This window comes from Arachis ipaensis, chromosome B03 (assembly GCF_000816755.2).
Source record: "Arachis ipaensis cultivar K30076 chromosome B03, Araip1.1, whole genome shotgun sequence".
In the NCBI taxonomy this organism is placed as follows: domain Eukaryota; kingdom Viridiplantae; phylum Streptophyta; class Magnoliopsida; order Fabales; family Fabaceae; genus Arachis; species Arachis ipaensis.
The window spans coordinates 10,685,251-10,703,478 of record NC_029787.2 but is presented as its reverse complement, the minus strand read 5'-3'; the positions used below and the strand labels follow the sequence as shown (position 1 = coordinate 10,703,478).

The 18,228-nt window shown below is 39.6% G+C and overlaps 1 protein-coding gene across 1 annotated transcript; it reads left to right on the top strand.

Moving 5' to 3' along the window:
• LOC107629581 (scarecrow-like protein 23) lies at nucleotides 888-3,106 on the top strand. Its single transcript, XM_016332395.2, has one exon. The coding sequence runs from the start codon at nucleotides 1,258-1,260 to the stop codon at nucleotides 2,620-2,622; it is 1,365 nt and encodes a 454-aa protein (XP_016187881.1). The 5' UTR covers nucleotides 888-1,257; the 3' UTR covers nucleotides 2,623-3,106.

Here is an 18,228-nt window from a genome sequence, read left to right as displayed (position 1 = left end):
TGGTGACATTATTTTATTGAGTCAATGTAAAGATTGTAATCATCATACGATGATCATAACATAAGTCTCGAAAATATTTGTCTGACACGACCCATTTGGTTTAGAAAACAAGAGGGTTGTTTCCCTTTGGATTGTCACGAATGATTTTTGCCGTCAATTCGAGGATTTAATTAATTTTTAATTCTTATTTTTTTTTTCTTTTTTAAATGTGTCACGTGAATATCAAAGCTATGATAAAAAGGTAAATAATGTAAGTGGAGAAAAAGTGGTCCTTGTTGAAGAATGTTCACTTATATACCAAACAATGAGGTAAAGAACACACAAGTATTAACTTTGCATGTAGGCCAGGGTCACTACCTACCCAGAGTTTAAAGAAAAAAGAGAATTAGGTATGATCAAAAACAGCTTTAACATGCTAGAAAAAGAAGTTAATGGAATAAAATGGATAAAAGCCACCATGTAACGCAAGTAATAATATATTAAAAGGTCATTATCAGGCTATGAATATTATAATATTATAATAATAATAATAATACTATGAAAGAAAGATAATTAATTGTTGATAAAACAAGACGTATCATTGTCTGAACGTCCTACTCATACAGAAAGGACAAAAGTGGATGAGTTAATTAAAAAGTTTTTGGCATACCCAAAGCCCCCCAAAGCATCCAAAGATGACGCGATTTCTAAACTAATCTTGCTTTATTAATCCCCTAATCACCCTAATTATCACACTGTCATCTAGAGGGGCAATAACAACAATATAAGGTGGGTTTGGTTTATATTTTTATTTTTATTAAATTTAAAAAATAAAAGACACTACAAAAAAAAAATAAAAAAAAACGCAAACCAAAACCATCCATCATTCTTCATACAAGGCTTTTAATAAAAAAAAAAAACTATAAGCCAATGTGCGAGTTTTATGATTAATATAAAAACGGCAGAGTTTGCTGATATAAAACCGAAGGAAACGACATAACGAAAACAAAACGGAGCACCCGAAGAGGATAACACCCAAACTTTTCTGGGCTACAAACTACAAAGTCATCACCCTTTCTGTCTGCTTTATTTTTTAATCTCCCTAATTTTCCATCTCATAAACAAAAGAGAGAAAAACAAGTTTTTATTTTTTCTCACACCAAACACACCCTTCTTATCTGACAAAACCGCCTATCCATACTGCGAAAACTTTCCCTCAAAGTTTTGTCACTTTACCACCAAAAGTTTCCTCCAAAGCTTTCGATTCTTTCACCGATCATGCTTCAAAGCTTGGTCCCTCGTTCGCCTATTACTCCAAACCCTAACTCCATGAAGACCAAGCGTGACCGCCACGACGCCACCGCTGATTCCCCCGCTGACGAGGAGCCTTCCTTCAAGCGCGCTAACTTCTCCGGTGAGAAGTCATCGGCGCAGGCCGTGGGAGAAGCTGAGGGACACCACGAAGAACAGCAGCAACAGGTTCTGGAAGTGGCGGAGGCCAGAGGAGGAGAATCAACCGGCCTTAAGCTCCTCGGTTTGCTGCTCCAATGCGCGGAGTGCGTCGCCATGGACAACCTTGACTTCGCGAACGACCTCCTCCCGGAGATCGCGGAGCTCTCGTCGCCGTTCGGAACCTCGCCGGAGCGCGTCGGCGCGTACTTCGCACAGGCTCTGCAGGCTCGCGTGGTGAGCTCATGCCTCGGAGCGTACTCACCTCTCACCGCGAAATCGGTAACCCTAACTCAGTCGCAGCGAATCTTCAACGCGTTCCAGTCCTACAACTCGGTGTCGCCGCTCGTCAAGTTCTCTCACTTCACCGCAAACCAAGCGATCTTCCAAGCTCTCGACGGCGAGGATCGCGTCCACATCATCGACCTCGACATCATGCAAGGTCTTCAATGGCCAGGACTCTTCCACATCCTTGCCTCGCGATCCAGGAAGATCCGCTCCATGCGGATCACCGGATTTGGATCCTCGTCGGAGCTTCTAGAATCCACCGGAAGACGCCTCGCCGATTTCGCTAGCTCGCTCGGTTTACCGTTCGAGTTTCATCCGGTGGAAGGAAAAATCGGAAGCATCACGGACCTGAGTCAACTCGGCGTTCGACCAAATGAAGCGATCGTAGTTCACTGGATGCACCATTGCTTATACGACATAACAGGGAGCGATTTAGGGACGTTGAGATTGCTGAGTCAGCTGAGGCCGAAGCTGATCACGACGGTGGAGCAGGATCTGAGCCACGCCGGGAGCTTCCTCGCGAGGTTCGTGGAGGCTTTGCATTATTACAGCGCGTTGTTCGACGCGCTGGGAGACGGTTTGGGTGCGGACAGTTTGGAGAGGCACACGGTAGAGCAGCAGCTTCTAGGGTGCGAGATCAGGAACATCGTGGCCGTTGGAGGTCCCAAGAGGACCGGCGAGGTTAAAGTGGAGCGCTGGGGAGAGGAGTTGAGACGGGTCGGATTTCGACCCGTTTCTCTTCGGGGAAACCCGGCCTCGCAGGCTAGTTTGCTCCTTGGGATGTTCCCTTGGAGAGGGTATACCCTCGTTGAGGAAAACGGTTCTCTCAAGCTTGGTTGGAAGGATCTTTCTTTGTTGACCGCTTCTGCTTGGCAACCGTCCGATTTGATTACTTATCCTGAATGACATTGAGAGAATCCCCCGCAGCCGCATGATTTGTTTTTCTCTTTGTTCCTTGTTTGCTTTGTTTTGGCCCGTTGGGGAGCACGCAACCGTCACGGTTGGAATTGCAAAGTGGTTTGATTTCATCTCGTAGCTCTGCTGCGAGTTGCAGACCTCAAACGGGACACGGGTTTGGCGCACAGAGAGAGAGAGAGAGAGAATCTTTATTAAATTATTAATTATTAAGTGAAATTACTAAAATTGAGAAATCATTGCAACCATGGTCCATGGTTATCTTCATTGATTTTTTTATTAATTAATTTCAATTTTATTAATTGTTTAATGTAATTGACTCTCTTCAGGAGAAGAACGATGTTTAGGGGTGGAGTAGAGTAGTACTGTAGTAGAAGGAACAAGGAAGGATGGGTCCTAGGTGTATAATATAATAAGTATATAATAATAAATTAATGATGATGTTTGGGCATAAAAGAGAGAAAGGTAGAGAAAAGCGTCAAAGATTAACAATGAGTGGTTTTTTTGTTTTTAGTTTTGTGACGTTTCAGAAGAGGAATGGTAGGAGTAAGATAAATTCAAAAAATGATGGATGTATGAATGAGTGACGTATCATGCGTGGAAAACTTACCAGTAACAGCAACAATGGTTTATGGGTGGCCAGGGAAAAAGAGGACAGAATATACGTAAGTGGTCAAATGCTCATTACTCATTTCATTTACTTTACCACAGAGAAAGGCCAGACTTCAATTTTATTGGTGGACCTAACTTCTTTGATGCATCTTCTTTTCTAGCTGGAAAATGGAAATGTACACGACTTCTGCTGTTCTGCATAACTAATTATTGGAATTTTATAATAAGGATGCAAAATTTTGCTATTTTTAATTTTAATATAATTATGTGAGAGGTGATTTACATAATAATGGTGTAATTTCATTATTTACGGTAAATATAATTGACCTGAGAATTTGTTGGGATGTGGTGAATTGTACTTTTACATTTTAAAAAATGTTTAAAAAAAAAACTATTTGTCTCCAACAAATTTACTTTTCGAAAATAAAAGAACTACAATTTACTTTCATATTTTAATAAATCACCTACAATTTCTATTTTTTTAGTATTTCACCTATCAACCAACAGCATAATTTTTTTTTCATATTTTAAAAGAACAGTAAGTAAATACAAATTAACAAGAAGTTTCAAGTCTCAACTGGAACACACCAATGGCATTGAGAAAGTATGTATAAATGGACAGAAGTGTATTTATCAATTAGTGTACACTTCGAGGCTAAAATCAGAGTCTTGGCTTGTTATCTTATCTGTGTTTTGTATCCGTGTGCCTTGTTAAGTTATATGGATTTTTATATAGTATAAACTTTAATTTTCGTGTTCATTCTCATCATTGTTTCTCATTCATTTATTCATATTCAAATAAACTCCCCTATATATCATGTTATTCTTCACGTAAACCAATTAGTGAAAAATAACACTGATGATAAAATTACTAGATTTACCGTGTATTTATTTTCAAGAACGTGATGGCATGCATGTAACTTTTCGCATATAAATCGCTTTCTTTCTGTCAAAGCTTTGCTTCTCCTAACGAGGAAATCCTTTTTTCTTTTCCTCTTTTTGGGCGATGTTTATCAAAGGAGGGAAAATTAAAAGGAGAAGTAAGCCGTCTTTCTAATGGACTCAATTCTTAATTATACACAAAAACGTACCTAATGCGTGATCAATTGCATAGTAATATGACTCTCGTAAACTATTATTATGAAGATAAGGTAAGATAACAATTAAACTTGTTATATTCATTTTCAAACATTAAGCATATAGTATATATTTATTTGGTGGATATTATTATAAAAATTTTATAATTGTCTTTATATAAAGATGTTTTTTTTTATTTATCATTAGATTATGAATTGTATGGTTTAATTTTAATGTATTATAAAAGAGTTATTTTTTTTAAAGTGTAGCTAAACAAACAAAATATATTTTTAACACAAGAATTTTCATAAAAAGATATTTTTAGCATCTTGTCTTCATTTGAGTAGGTGCTTATTTATTTTTCCCCCATATTTTATGCTTTTTGTATTTGAGTTATTATAATACAGGAATGTTATTTACAAACTAAAATCAGTTATAATATATTTGTATATAAATACATGTATAATTTAACTAATTTTTAATGTGTATTTTATATTTTAGGGTAAAGTATTAAATTGGTCTCTTACGTTTTGTTTAAAGTGTCCTATTTGAATCCAATAAAGTTTCATTTAACTTTAATATAATCCTACCATAAGGTCAAAGTTAAATAACTAACGAAATGTCCTACATGACAGCAGTACAAGAATAAGGTCGATAATCTAAAAAATAAGTACAAGTTTCAGAGGCACAAAATCAACCGTGGATGCATCAATAAATTTATTTATCATTCTTCTTACAATTTAATGAAATATTTTCTATATATAAAACTAAAGAGAATGATAAATAAAAGTATTGATACATCCACAGTTGATTTTGTGTCTCTGGAGCTTGTACTTGTTCTCCAGATTATCGATATTATTTTTGTACTGCTGTTATGTAGGATATTCCATTAATTATTTAATTTTGACTTCACGGTGGGACTACATTGAAACTAAATGAAACTTTTTTGGATTTAAATAGAACACTTTAAACTTTAAAAACGAAAACAGGATTACACCCAAATATAAAGGACCAATTTAATATTTTATCCTATATTTTAATATTTATTTACGCTAATAGTTAATTTTAGTTATTGATTTTGTTATACACTTAACGTGATTGATTATAATAATAATAGTTGTTACGGCTTGGCCCAAACAGCTTGCGGGCCGACCTGATCCATAAACCACCTGACCCAAACGGTCGGGTGCGAGCCGCTCAACCACCGACCCGGACACGCGTCTTTGACAGCTCTCCACTACAGCTATATGAGGAAGCTTCGAGGAAGGTGGGTCTGCTCTTGCGGGACCCACTTCTGACACAGTATATATGGGGAGGGTCCTACCCCTCCTCCAAGGTACGACACACCTCACTTTATCCCTTTTTCGCCTGCACACTCGATTGACTAGAGCGTCGGAGTGTCTTTGCAGGTGACACCTCCTCCACACGAAGAGCTCGGGACGTCGCCTACCCCTCCTCCGACGCAGCAACCCGGAACCAGGCGATACCCCATCTCACCAACCGAAGTTCCACCTCGAACCGTCCGGTACCCGACCTACCGAACATTGGCGCTGTCTGTGGAGACTCGCCTGAATGGACGTCGTACTGGGTCCCGGAGAACCAAGCCACGGGGCCGAGCGGAGGGGGAAGCCTCGGTAGCTTCCTCCCGAGAGCGCACGAGGTCCCCTCCACGACGAACCGAGCCATCTTCACGATCTCAAGAACGACGCCCCTTTGGGGGAACAAGCAACAACAACGCCAGAATAATGCAGGAACTACGTCACAGGATGCAGAACCTGGAGTGCCAACTGGCAGATCAGGAACATCATCAACGAACACCCGAACTTAGCTACTCCCGTTCTCCTCCGAAAAGTTGCTCCCAGCGAACGCCTAGCCCAAGATTTGAATCCGAGAGCGCCCGAGAAGAAGGACGCCCAGGAAGACGCCGTGACCCCGTCATATACACCAGGACGGAAAGGAGACGTGCCACAGAGCAAGACCGGGAAGACGGCGGGGGGAGACCGAGGAGGACGCGGCAACCCGTGATAATGGGCGCAACCCCGTTTCATCGTTCCATCCTCGAGGTTCGGCTACCAAAGCACTTTGATAAGCCCACGGACATGAGGTACGACGAAACCCAAGACCCACAGAAGCACCTTACGGCCTTCGAGGCCAGGATGAACTTGGAGGGAGTGGGAGACGAAGTGAGATGCCGCGCTTTCCCGATCACTCTGGCGGGACCTACAATACGGTGGTTTAACAGCCTCCCACAGGGCTCGGTGGCTAGGTTTTCGAACATCAGCCGCGCTTTCCTAGCCCAATTTACGACCAGAATCGCAAAGGCAAAGCACCCGATCAATTTGCTCGGGGTGACTCAGAGATCCGGCGAGCCGACCAGAAAGTACCTAGACCGGTTCAACGACAAGTGCTTGGAGATCGACGGGCTAACTGATTCGGTAGCTAGTCTGTGCTCGACGAATGGACTTCTGAACGAGGACTTCAGGAAACATCTCACCACGAAACCGGTGTGGAAGATGCAGGAGATCCAAAGCATAGCCAGGGAATATATCAACGATGAAGAAGTCAGTCAGGTCGTGGCTGCCAACAAGCGACAGCCCTCCTACAATCAACCTCAGCAGCACGGTAGCGGAGAAAGGCAGAAGGAGCACGCTAGAGACGACAGTCCGAGCAAGCCGTCCAGGCCGTTTCCTTGAGTCAGGAAGTTCACCAATTATACTCCCCTCTCCTTCCCCATCATAGAAGTTTATCAGTTGATAGCCGAGAAGGGAATCTTTTCGAAGCCCCGACCTCTAAAGGACCGAACCGGGGGAAACAAAAGTCTCTATTGTGATTATCATAAGGGCTATGGACACAAGACACAGGATTGTTTCGACCTGAAGGACGCACTGGAGCAAGCGATCCGGGACGAAAAACTGGCCGAATTCTCCCATCTCATCAGGGAGCCGAGAAGACGAGATCGCGACCGCGAGGGAGAAGACAAGACCCGCGCAATGAAGCGATGGTATGAGTTGGAGGACAGCGAACACGACCTTACCATAGTGAACGTGGTAACAGCAAGGGACACGGCTCCAAGGTCGAGGTCGGCACACAAGAAAGACGCCAAAGTCCTGGCGGTTTCCTCATCTGTGCGAAGCTCCAAGAGAGTTCCACCCATCTCATTCGATCCGGACGACCAATGGTTTGATGAGGTCACAGAAAACCCTCCCGTGGTTATTACGGCCAAAGTGGGAACCGGCCTCATCAAGAGGATCCTCGTGGACACCGGGGCTGACTCGAATATCATGTTCTGCAATGTGTTCGATGCCTTGGGCCTACGGGATGCCGATCTAAAGACTCACCAGCACGGTGTCATAGGCTTGGGCGACCACTTCATCAAGCCAGACGGGATAATCTCCCTCCCAGTATCCGTAAGACAGGGACAAGGGCGAAGATCGGTAATAGCTGAGTTCGTGGTCCTGCGAGACTCCACAGCCTACAACGTCATCATAAGAAGAAAGACTATCAATGATCTCGAGGCAAGGATCTGTACAAAGATGTTGGTAATGAAGTTCGTCACTGACGACGGATCCGTGGGATCCATAAAAGGAGACTTAGAAACGGCAGTCGCTTGCGACAATGTGGTGCACGAAATTGCGATCATCAACAATGGCTCCCAAAGGCTTGGTGCTCTCAAACGTGAATCACACTTTGTCACAACTCCGCACAACTAACCAGCAAGTGCACTGAGTCGTCCAAGTAATAAACCTTACGTGAGTAAGGGTCGATCCCACGGAGATTGTCGGCCTGAAGCAAGCTATGGTCACCTTGTAAATCTCAGTCAGGCGGATTCAATTGGTTATAGTGAATTGATAATAAATATAAATAAAATATAAATTAGGATAGAGATGCTTATGAATTCATTTGTGAGAATTTCAGATAAGCGTATAGAGATGCTTTCGTTCCTCCTGAACTTCTGCTTTCCTACTGTCTTCATCCAATCATTCCTACTCCTTTCCATGGCAAGCTTTTTGTAGGGCATCACCGTTGTCAATGGCTACATCCCATCCTCTCTGTGAAAATGGTCCAATGCGCTGTCACTGCATGGCTAATCATCTGTCGGTTCTCGATCATACTGGAATAGGATTTACTATCCTTTTGCGTCTGTCACTACGCCCAGCACTCGCGAGTTTGAAGCTCGTCACAGCCATCCCTTCCCACATCCTACACGGAATACCACAGACAATGTTTAGACTTTTTGGATCTCGGGAATGGCCATCCATGTGTTCTAACTTATACCACGAAGATTCTAATATCTCGGACTCGGTCCCCTGTATTAGATACCTAAGAGATACTCATTCTAGCTTGTTTGCATGTAGAACGGAAGTGTTTGTCAGGCACGCGTTCATAAGTGAGAATGATGATGAGCGTCACATAATCATCACATTAATCATGTTCTTGGGTGCGAATGAACATCTTAGAATTGGAATAAGCTTGAATTGAATAGAAAAACATTAGTACTTTGCATTAATACTCAAAGAACAGCAGAGCTCCACACCTTAATCTATGGTGTGTAGAAACTCTACCGTTGAAAATACATAAGTGATAATGGTCCAGGCATTGCCGAATGGCCAGCCCCCATAAAGGTCTAAGATAGCATAAAACTGATCAAAGATGTCAAATACAATAGTAAAAGGTCCTATTTATATCAGACTAGTTACTAGGGTTTACAGAAATGAGTAAATGATGCAGAAATCCACTTCCGGTGCCCACTTGGTGTGTGCTTGGGCTGAGCATTGAGCTTTACACGTGTAGAGGCTTCTCTCGGAGTTGAACGCCAGTTTGTAACCTGTTTCTGGCGTTTAACTCCACTTTGCAACCTGTTTTTGGCGTTTAACTCCAGAATAGGGCAGAAAGCTGGCATTGAATGCCAGTTTGCGTCATCTAAACGCGGGCAAAGTATAGACTATTATATATTGCTGGAAAGCCCTGAATGTCTACTTTCCAACGCAATTGAGAGCGCGCCATTTGGAATTTTGTAGCTCCAGAAAATCTACTTTGAGTGCAAAGAGGTCAGAATCCAACATCATCTGCAGTCCTTCTTCAACCTCTGAATCTGATTTTTGCTCAGGTCCCTCAATTTCAGCCAGAAAATATCTGAAATCACAGAAAAACACACAAACTCATAGTAAAGTCTAGAAATGTGATTTTATTTAAAAACTAATAAAAATATACTAAAAACTAATCAAATCATACTAAAAACTATGTAAAAACAATGCCAAAAAGCGTATAAATTATCCGCTCATCACAACACCAAACTTAACGCTATTTTTTTTTATTTTCTCTTTTTTTTTTCTTTTTTTCGCAAGCTTTGTTCTTCACTGCTTTTTCTTGCTTCAAGAATCAATTTTTATGATTTTTCAGATCATCAAATAACATTTCTCCTTTTTCCTTATTCTTCAAGAGCTAACATATTTAACATTCATAAACAAAAAATTCAAAAGACATATGCACTGTTCAAGCATTCATTCAGAAAATAAAAAGTATTGTCACCACATCAAAATAATTAAACTAGTTTTAAGGATGAATTCGAAACCCTGTACTTCTTGTTCTTTTGTTTTTAGAACATTTTTCATTTAAGAGAGGTGATGGATTCATAGGACATTCATAGCTTTAAGACATAGACACTTAAACACTAATGATCATGTAACAAGACACAAACATAAACATAAAGCATAGTAAACAAAAAATAGAAAAATAAGAACAAGGAGATTAAGGAATGAGTCCACCTTAGTGAGGGTGGTGTCTTCCTCTTCTTGAAGAACCAATGGTGCTCTTGAGCTCCTCTATGTCTCTTTCTTGTCTTTGTTGCTCCTCCCTCATAGCTCTTTGATCTTCTCTAATTTCATGGAGGATGATGGAGTGCTCTTGGTGCTCTACCCTTAGTTGTCCCATGTTGGAACTTAATTCTCCTAGGGAAGTATTGGTTTGCTCCCAATAATTTTGTGGAGGGAGATGGATCCCTTGAGGCATTAGTGGTTATGGAAAAACAATAAAGCAATGCTTTTTCCACACCAAATTAAAAATATTTGCTCGTCCTCGAGCAAAAGAAGGAGGAAAAGAGGAGAAGAAGAAGAAATAGAGGAGATGGAGGTGTGTGGTAGGTTCGATCAAGGGAGGGGGAAGTGTGTATGAAAAAGTATGAAGAAGAAAGAAGAAGAGGTGTGGTAGGTGGGGATCCTGTGGGGTCCACAGATCCAGTGGGGTCAAGGACTTAACATCCCTGCTCCAATGAGGCGTGTAAAACGCCCTTGCTGTGCAATCCTGGCGTTTAATGCCAGACTGCTGCTTGTTTCTGGCGTTAAACGCCTAAATGTAGCCTGTTTCTGGCGTTTAAACGCCAGAATGCTCCTCCTCCAGGGTGTGCTATTTTTAATGCTGTTTTTTATTCTATTTTTGATTTTTCAGCAGTTTTTGTGACTCCACATGATCATCAACCTAATAAAACACGAAATAACAAAAAGAAAATAAAATAGATATGATTAAATAACATTGGGTTGCCTCCCAACAAGCGCTTCTTTAATGTCAATAGCTTGACAGTGAGCTCTCATGGAGCCTCAAAGATAATCAGAGCAAGGTTGGAACCTCCCAACACCAAACTTAGAGTTTGAATGTCGGGGTTCAACACCAAACTTAGAGTTTGGTTGTGGCCTCCCAACACCAAACTTAGAGTTTGACTGTGGAGGCTTTAGTTGACTCTGCAGTGAGAGAAGCTTTTCATGCTTCCTCTCTATGGTTACAGAAGGAGATCCTTGAGTTTTAAACACAAGGTTGTCCTCATTCAGTTGAAGGACCAACTCTCCTCTATCTACATCAATCACAGCTCTTGCTGTGGCTAGGAAGGGTCTTCCAAGGATGAAGGATTCATCCTCATCCTTCCCAGTGTCTAGGATTATAAAATCAGCAGGGATGTAAAGGCCTTCAACCTTTACTAACACATCCTCTACTAGTCCATAAGCCTGTTTTCTTGAGTTGTCTGCCATCTCTAATGAGATTCTGACAGCTTGCACCTCAAAGATCCCAAGTCTCTCCATTATAGAGAGTGGCATTAAGTTTATTCCTAACCCCAGGTCATACAGAGCCTTCTCAAAGGTCATGGTGCCTATGGTATAGGGTATTAAGAATTTGCCAGGATCCTGTTTCTTTTGAGGTAATTTCTACCTATCTGATGAACGGATTTTTGACGGTTTAGAATTTCACAAATAAAATCTCGTTGAAGTATAGTTTCTAAACCAACCAATAATCCTTTCATACAAAAATTTGTTTGTCACAAGTACAAACCCCTAAAATCTATAAACCGAAGTATTTAAACCTCGGGTCGTCTCTCAAAGGACTTGTAGGGTAGTGTTCTTGTTATTGGTTATGGACTTGTTTATTTTGGGGTTTTGGATGAGGAATGTGAATAGTAAATGGTAGGAAAACTTTATTCACAAAATGGTCTTGGCAAGGTTTGGTTGTCAAGGGTCTTCATCATTATCACTAGCCACAAGTATGGTAGTTACAAGGATTAATCCCACTTAGTCATCCTTAAATCGATTAACAAAGGAAAGTCAAGTGAATTATATCAATCCTAGTCCATAAGTCCTAGCTTTCCACTAATTGGATTAATGAAGGCTAGAGTTAATGGCTATCAACTATCAATCAATTGGACACTAGTAACTCAAGAAATCCTAAGTTACCTTCTCAAGCCAAGAACATAAAATTCTAGTCTAACATTCTTCCAAGCATTTAATCAAACACTTGGAAGGCACAAAAGAAAAGTATAGTCAATCACAACAAGAATGAATTCTAACTACAATTGAATGTAAAGAATTAACAACAACAATCAAGGAAATCACAATTATCATGAATTACCTCAAATTGCATTATTGAAAGAAAATAGAGAGAACAAGAGTATCTCAATTACAAAACCTAGAAACAAAATAAGAGAAATTACAACAAGAGAATAGGGATAGAGAGAAGAACCAAAGTGTGGCAATCATCAATTGAAGGTAGAAGTAGAAGGAGACTTGAAATAAACCTAGAACTATGAGATCCTAATCTAACCCTAATTCCTAATCCTAATTCTAGAGAGAAGGGAGAGCTTCTCTCTCTAACTCTAACTATTTCTAAAACTAAACTATGACTAATGATTCAAGTATGTAAAGTATGTAAAAGTATCTTGATTCCCCTTCAATCCTTGGCTTAAATAGCATCAGAAATGAGTTGGATTGGGCCCACAAGGCTTCTAAAATCGCTGGCCACGTGTTGCATTAAGTGAGTCATGTGCCACCAACGGCGCGTCCGCGTACCGTGCGCGTGCGCGCCCCTATGCACGATGCAACTATGACAAATCTTATATCGTTTCGAAGCCCCGGATGTTAGCTTTCCAACCCAACTGGAACCGCATCATTTGGACCTCCAAATAGTCTGGCATTCAGCTTCATGATTGCACCAAGGTACTTAGCAACTTGCTCTTCAGTAACGTCTTCATTCTCTTCAGAAGAAGAATACTCATCAGAGCTCATTAAGGGCAGAAGGAGGTTCAATGGAATCTCTATGGTCTCTAGATGAGCATCAGATTCCTTTGGTTCCTCAAAGAAAAACTCCTTATTGGTCACTGAATGTCCCAGGAGGTCTTCCTCACTAGGATTCACGTCCTCCTCCTCCCTTGTAGGTTTGGCCATGATGGTCAAGTCAATGGCCTTGCACTCTCTCTTTGGATTTTCTTCTGTATTGCTTGGGAGAGTACTAGGAGGAGTTTCAGTGACCTTTTTACTCAGCTGGCCCACTTGTGCCTCCAAATTTCTAATGGAGGACCTTGTTTCATTCATGAAACTTAGAGTGGCCTTAGATAGATCAGAGACTATATTTGCTAAGCTAGATGGATTCTACTCAGAATTCTCTGTCTGTTGCTGAGTGGATGATGGAAAAGGCTTGCTATTACTAAACATGTTTCTTCCACCATTATTAAAGCCTTGTTGAGGCTTTTGTTGATCCTTCTATGAGAGATTTGGATGATTTCTCCATGAGGGATTATAGGTGTTTCCATAGGGTTCACCCATATAATTCACTTCTGCTATTGCAGGGTTTTCAGGATCATAAGCTTCTTCTTCAGAAGATGCCTCTATAGTACTGTTGGATGATTCCTTTAATCCAATCAGACTCTGAGAAATCATATTGACTTGCTGAGTCAATATTTTATTCTGAGCCAATATGGCATTCAGAGTATCAATTTAAAGAACTCCCTTCCTCTGAGGCGTCCCATTATTCACAGGATTCCTTTCAGAAGTGTACATGAACTGGTTATTTGCAACCATGTCAATGAGTTCTTGAGCTTCTGCAGGCATTTTCTTTAGGTGAATGGATCCACCTGCAGAATGGTCCAATGACATCTTTGATAATTCAAACAGACCATCATAGAATATATCTAGGATGGTCCATTCTGAAAGTATGTCAGAAGGACACTTTTTGGTCAGTTCCTTGTATCTCTCCCAAGCTTCATAGAGGGATTCACCGTCCTTCTTTCTAAAGGTTTGAACATCCACTCTAAGCTTACTAAGCTTTTAAGGAGGAAAGAACTTGGCTAAGAAAGCCGTGACCAGCTTATCCCAAGAGTTCAGGCTATCTTTAGGTTGAGACTCCAACCATATTCTAGCTCTGTCTCTTATAGCAAACGGGAAAAGCATAAGCCTGTAGACCTCAGGATCAACCCCATTGGTCTTAACAGTATCACAAATTTGCAAGAATTCAGTTAAGAACTGAAAAGGATCTTCTGATGGAAGTCCATGAAACTTGCAGTTCTGTTGTATCAGAGAAACTAATTGAGACTTTAGCTCAAAATTGTTTGCTCCAATGGCAGGGATTAAGATGCTTCTTCCATGTAAATTGAAATTTGGTGCAGTAAAGTCATCAAGCATCTTCCTTGCATTGTTATTATTTTCGGCCATGTCTCCTTCTTGTTCGAAAATTTTAATAAAGTTCTCTTTAGAGTGTTGTGTTTTAGCTTCTCTTAGCTTCCTCTTTAGAGTCCTTTCAGGTTCCGGATCAACTTCAACAAGAATGTTCTTATCCTTGCTCCTGCTCATATGAAAAAGAAGGGAACAGAAAATAATAGGGATCCTCTTTGCCATAGTGGAGAGGTTCCTTTATGTGAGTAGAAGAGAAGAATAGAAAAAGAAAAAGGTAAGAATCCAAACACAAGGGAGAGGAGTACGTTCGAATTCTTAGATGAAGAGAAGTGTTAGTAAATAAATAAATAATTAGAAGGAGATGGGGGAGAAGAATTTTCGAAAATCATTTGAAAAGAAAAGAAAAATATTTTTGTTTTTAATTTAAATTTAAAATTAAAATTCGAAAATAAAAAAAGAAGAAAAATGAAATTAAATTAAAATTTAAAACAATTAGTTAGTAAAAAAAGAAGGAATTTTGAAAAAGAAGGAAGGGATTTTCGAAAATTAGAAAGGGAGAGTTAGTTAGGTAGTTTTGAAAAAGATATGAATCAAACAAAAAGATAAGATTAATTGAAAAAGATTTGAAAATCAATTTTTGAAAAGATAAGAAGTTAGAAAAGATTTTGAAATTGATTTTGAAAAAGATGTGATTGAAACTTATTTTGAAAAAGAAATTTAAAAAGATTTTATTTTGAAAATTAAAGTTGATTACTTGACTAACAAGAAACTAAAAAGATATGATTTAAATTTAAAGATTGAACCTTTCTTACTAGGCAAGTAACAAACTTAAAATTTTTGAATCAATCACATTAATTGTTAGCATTAATTTTGAAAATATGAAATAAAAATAAGAAAAAGATTTTTGAAAATCATTTTGAAATTTTTGAAAATTATGAAAGAAAAATGAAAAATATTTGATTTTTTTTTTTGAAAAAGATTTGAAAAAGATAGAATTTTTAAATTGAAAATTTGACTTGACTCATAAGAAACAACTAAATTTTAAATTTTTTTTTTTAAAAAGTCAACTCAAATTTTTGAATTTTATGAGAAGAAAAAGGGAAAGATATTTTTTTTATTTTTGAATTTTTAATGATGAAAGAGAAAAATAATGAAAAGACTCAAAACATGAAAATTATGAATCAAAACACACAATGCATGCAAGAACACTTCGAATATCAAGATGAACACCAAGAACACTTTGAATGTCAAGATGAACACCAAGAACTTATTTTTGAAAATTTTTAAGAAAATAAAAACATGTAGGACATCAAACTTAAAATTTTTCATGTATGGACACTAAACAAATTGAAAATGCATATGAAAAACAAAAAAAGACACAAAACAAGAAATTTTAAAGATCAAATAAGAAGACTTATCAAGAACAACTTGAAGATCATGAAGAACATCATGCATGAATTTTTGAATATTTTAAGAAGAATTAAAAAGATGTAATTGACACCAAACTTACAAATTAATACTAAACTCAAATAAGGAACATAAAATTTTTGGTTTTTATGATTTTATAAGAATTTTTTTGGTTTTTTCAAAAATTATTTTGGGAAAAACGAAAAAGAAGAAATTTTTTTATTATTATTTTCGAAAATAAGAAATAAAAAAGCTTAAAAATAAAATAAAATTACCTAATCTGAGCAACAAGATGAACCGTCAGTTGTCCAAACTTGAACAATCCCTGGCAACGGCGCCAAAAACTTGGTGCACGAAATTGCAATCATCAACAATGGCTCCCAAAGGCTTGGTGCTCTCAAACGTGAATCACACTTTGTCACAACTCCGCACAACTAACCAGCAAGTGTACTGGGTCGTCCAAGTAATAAACCTTATGTGAGTAAAGGTCGATCCCACGGAGATTGTCGGCCTGAAGCAAGCTATGGTCACCTTGTAAATCTCAGTCAGGCGGATTCAATTGGTTATGGTGAATTGATAATAAATATAAATAAAATATAAATTAGGATAGAGATGCTTATGAATTCATTAGTGAGAATTTCAGATAAGCGTATAGAGATGCTTTCGTTCCTCCTGAACTTCTGCTTTCCTGCTGTCTTCATCCAATCATTCCTACTCATTTCCATGGCAAGCTTTTTGTAGGGCATCACCGTTGTCAATGGCTACATCCCATCCTCTCTGTGAAAATGGTCCAATGCGCTGTCACTGCATGGCTAATCATCTGTCGATTCTCGATCATACTGGAATAGGATTTACTATCCTTTTGCGTCTGTCACTACGCCCAGCACTCGCGAGTTTGAAGCTCGTCACAGCCATCCCTTCCCACATCCTACTCGAAATACCACAGACAAGGTTTAGACTTTCCGGATCTCGGAAATGGCAATCCATGGGATCTAACTTATACCACGAAGATTCTAATATGTCGGACTCGGTCCCCTGTATTAGATACCTAAGAGATACTCATTCTAGCTTGTTTGCATGTAGAACGGAAGTGTTTGTCAGGCACGCGTTCATAAGTGAGAATGATGATGAGCGTCACATAATCATCACATTCATCATGTTCTTGGGTGCGAATGAACATCTTAGAATAGGAATAAGCTTGAATTGAATAGAAAAATAGTAGTACTTTGTATTAATACTCAAGGAACAGCAGAGCTCCACACCTTAATCTATGGTGTGTAGAAACTCTACCGTTGAAAATACATAAGTGATAATGGTCCAGGCATGGGCGAATAGCCATCCCCCATAAAGGTCTAAGATAGCATAAAACTGATCAAAGATGTCTAATACAATAGTAAAAGGTCCTATTTATATCAGACTAGTTACTAGGTTTACAGAAATGAGTAAATGATGCAGAAATCCACTTCCAGGGCCCACTTGGTGTGAGCTTGGGCTGAGCATTGAGCTTTACACGTGTAGAGGCTTCTCTTGGAGTTGAACGCCAGTTTGTAACCTGTTTCTGGCGTTTAACTCCACTTTGCAACCTGTTTCTGGCGTTTAACTCCAGAATAGGGCAGGAATCTGGCATTGAATGCCAGTTTGTGTCATCTAAACTCGGGCAAAGTATAGACTATTATATATTGCTGGAAAGCCCTGAATGTCTACTTTCCAAAGCAATTGAGAGCACGCCATTTGGAATTCTGTAGCTCCAGAAAATCTACTTTGAGTGCAGGGAGGTCAGAATCCAACAGCATCTGCAGTCCTTCTTCAACCTCTGAATATGATTTTTGCTCAGGTTCCTCAATTTCAGCCAGAAAATATCTGAAATCACAAAAAAACACACAAACTCATAGTAAAGTCCAGAAATGTGATTTTTATTTAAAAACTAATAAAAATATACTAAAAACTAATCAAATCATACTAAAAACTATGTAAAAATAATGACAAAAAGCGTATAAATTATCCGCCCATCACAATGCCAGCCTCTCCTTAAGGAGAAATCTAAAGAAGCATCGGGAGTGTTCCTTGCCGACTTGGACGCTAGAGTTAACGACAAGCCAAGACCCGAACCAGAAGGGAACTTAGAAAAGTTCAGAGTCGACGACACAGATGAGAAATTCACATTCGTGAACAGAAATTCAAATTCAGGGATAACGGCGACCTATTTGCTTGGACGCCGGCCGACATGCCAGGGATAAACCCCCAACTCATGTCACATCACTTGGCTGTCAAGCCGAAGGCCAGACCAGTGGCTCAGAGGCAAAGAAAAATGTCACAAGAAAGAGCCAAGGAGGTGGCCAGACAGACGGCCAGCCTCCTCGAAGCGGGATTTATTTGGGAACTCGACTATTCGACATGGCTGTCGAATGTAGTTCTAGTAAGAAAGTACAATGGAAAATGGAGGATGTGCGTTGATTACTCCGATCTCAACAAAGCATTCCCCAAGGACTGTTACCCCCTCCCCAACATTGACGCGCTCGTCGATGCGGCGGCGTGATACCGGTATCTGAGCTTTATGGATGCCTACTCTGGCTAT

Bases quoted from the DNA above. Each gene is read 5' to 3' on its own strand.
- LOC107629581 (XM_016332395.2), top strand. From the start codon at position 1,258: ATGCTTCAAAGCTTGGTCCCTCGTTCGCCTATTACTCCAAACCCTAAC.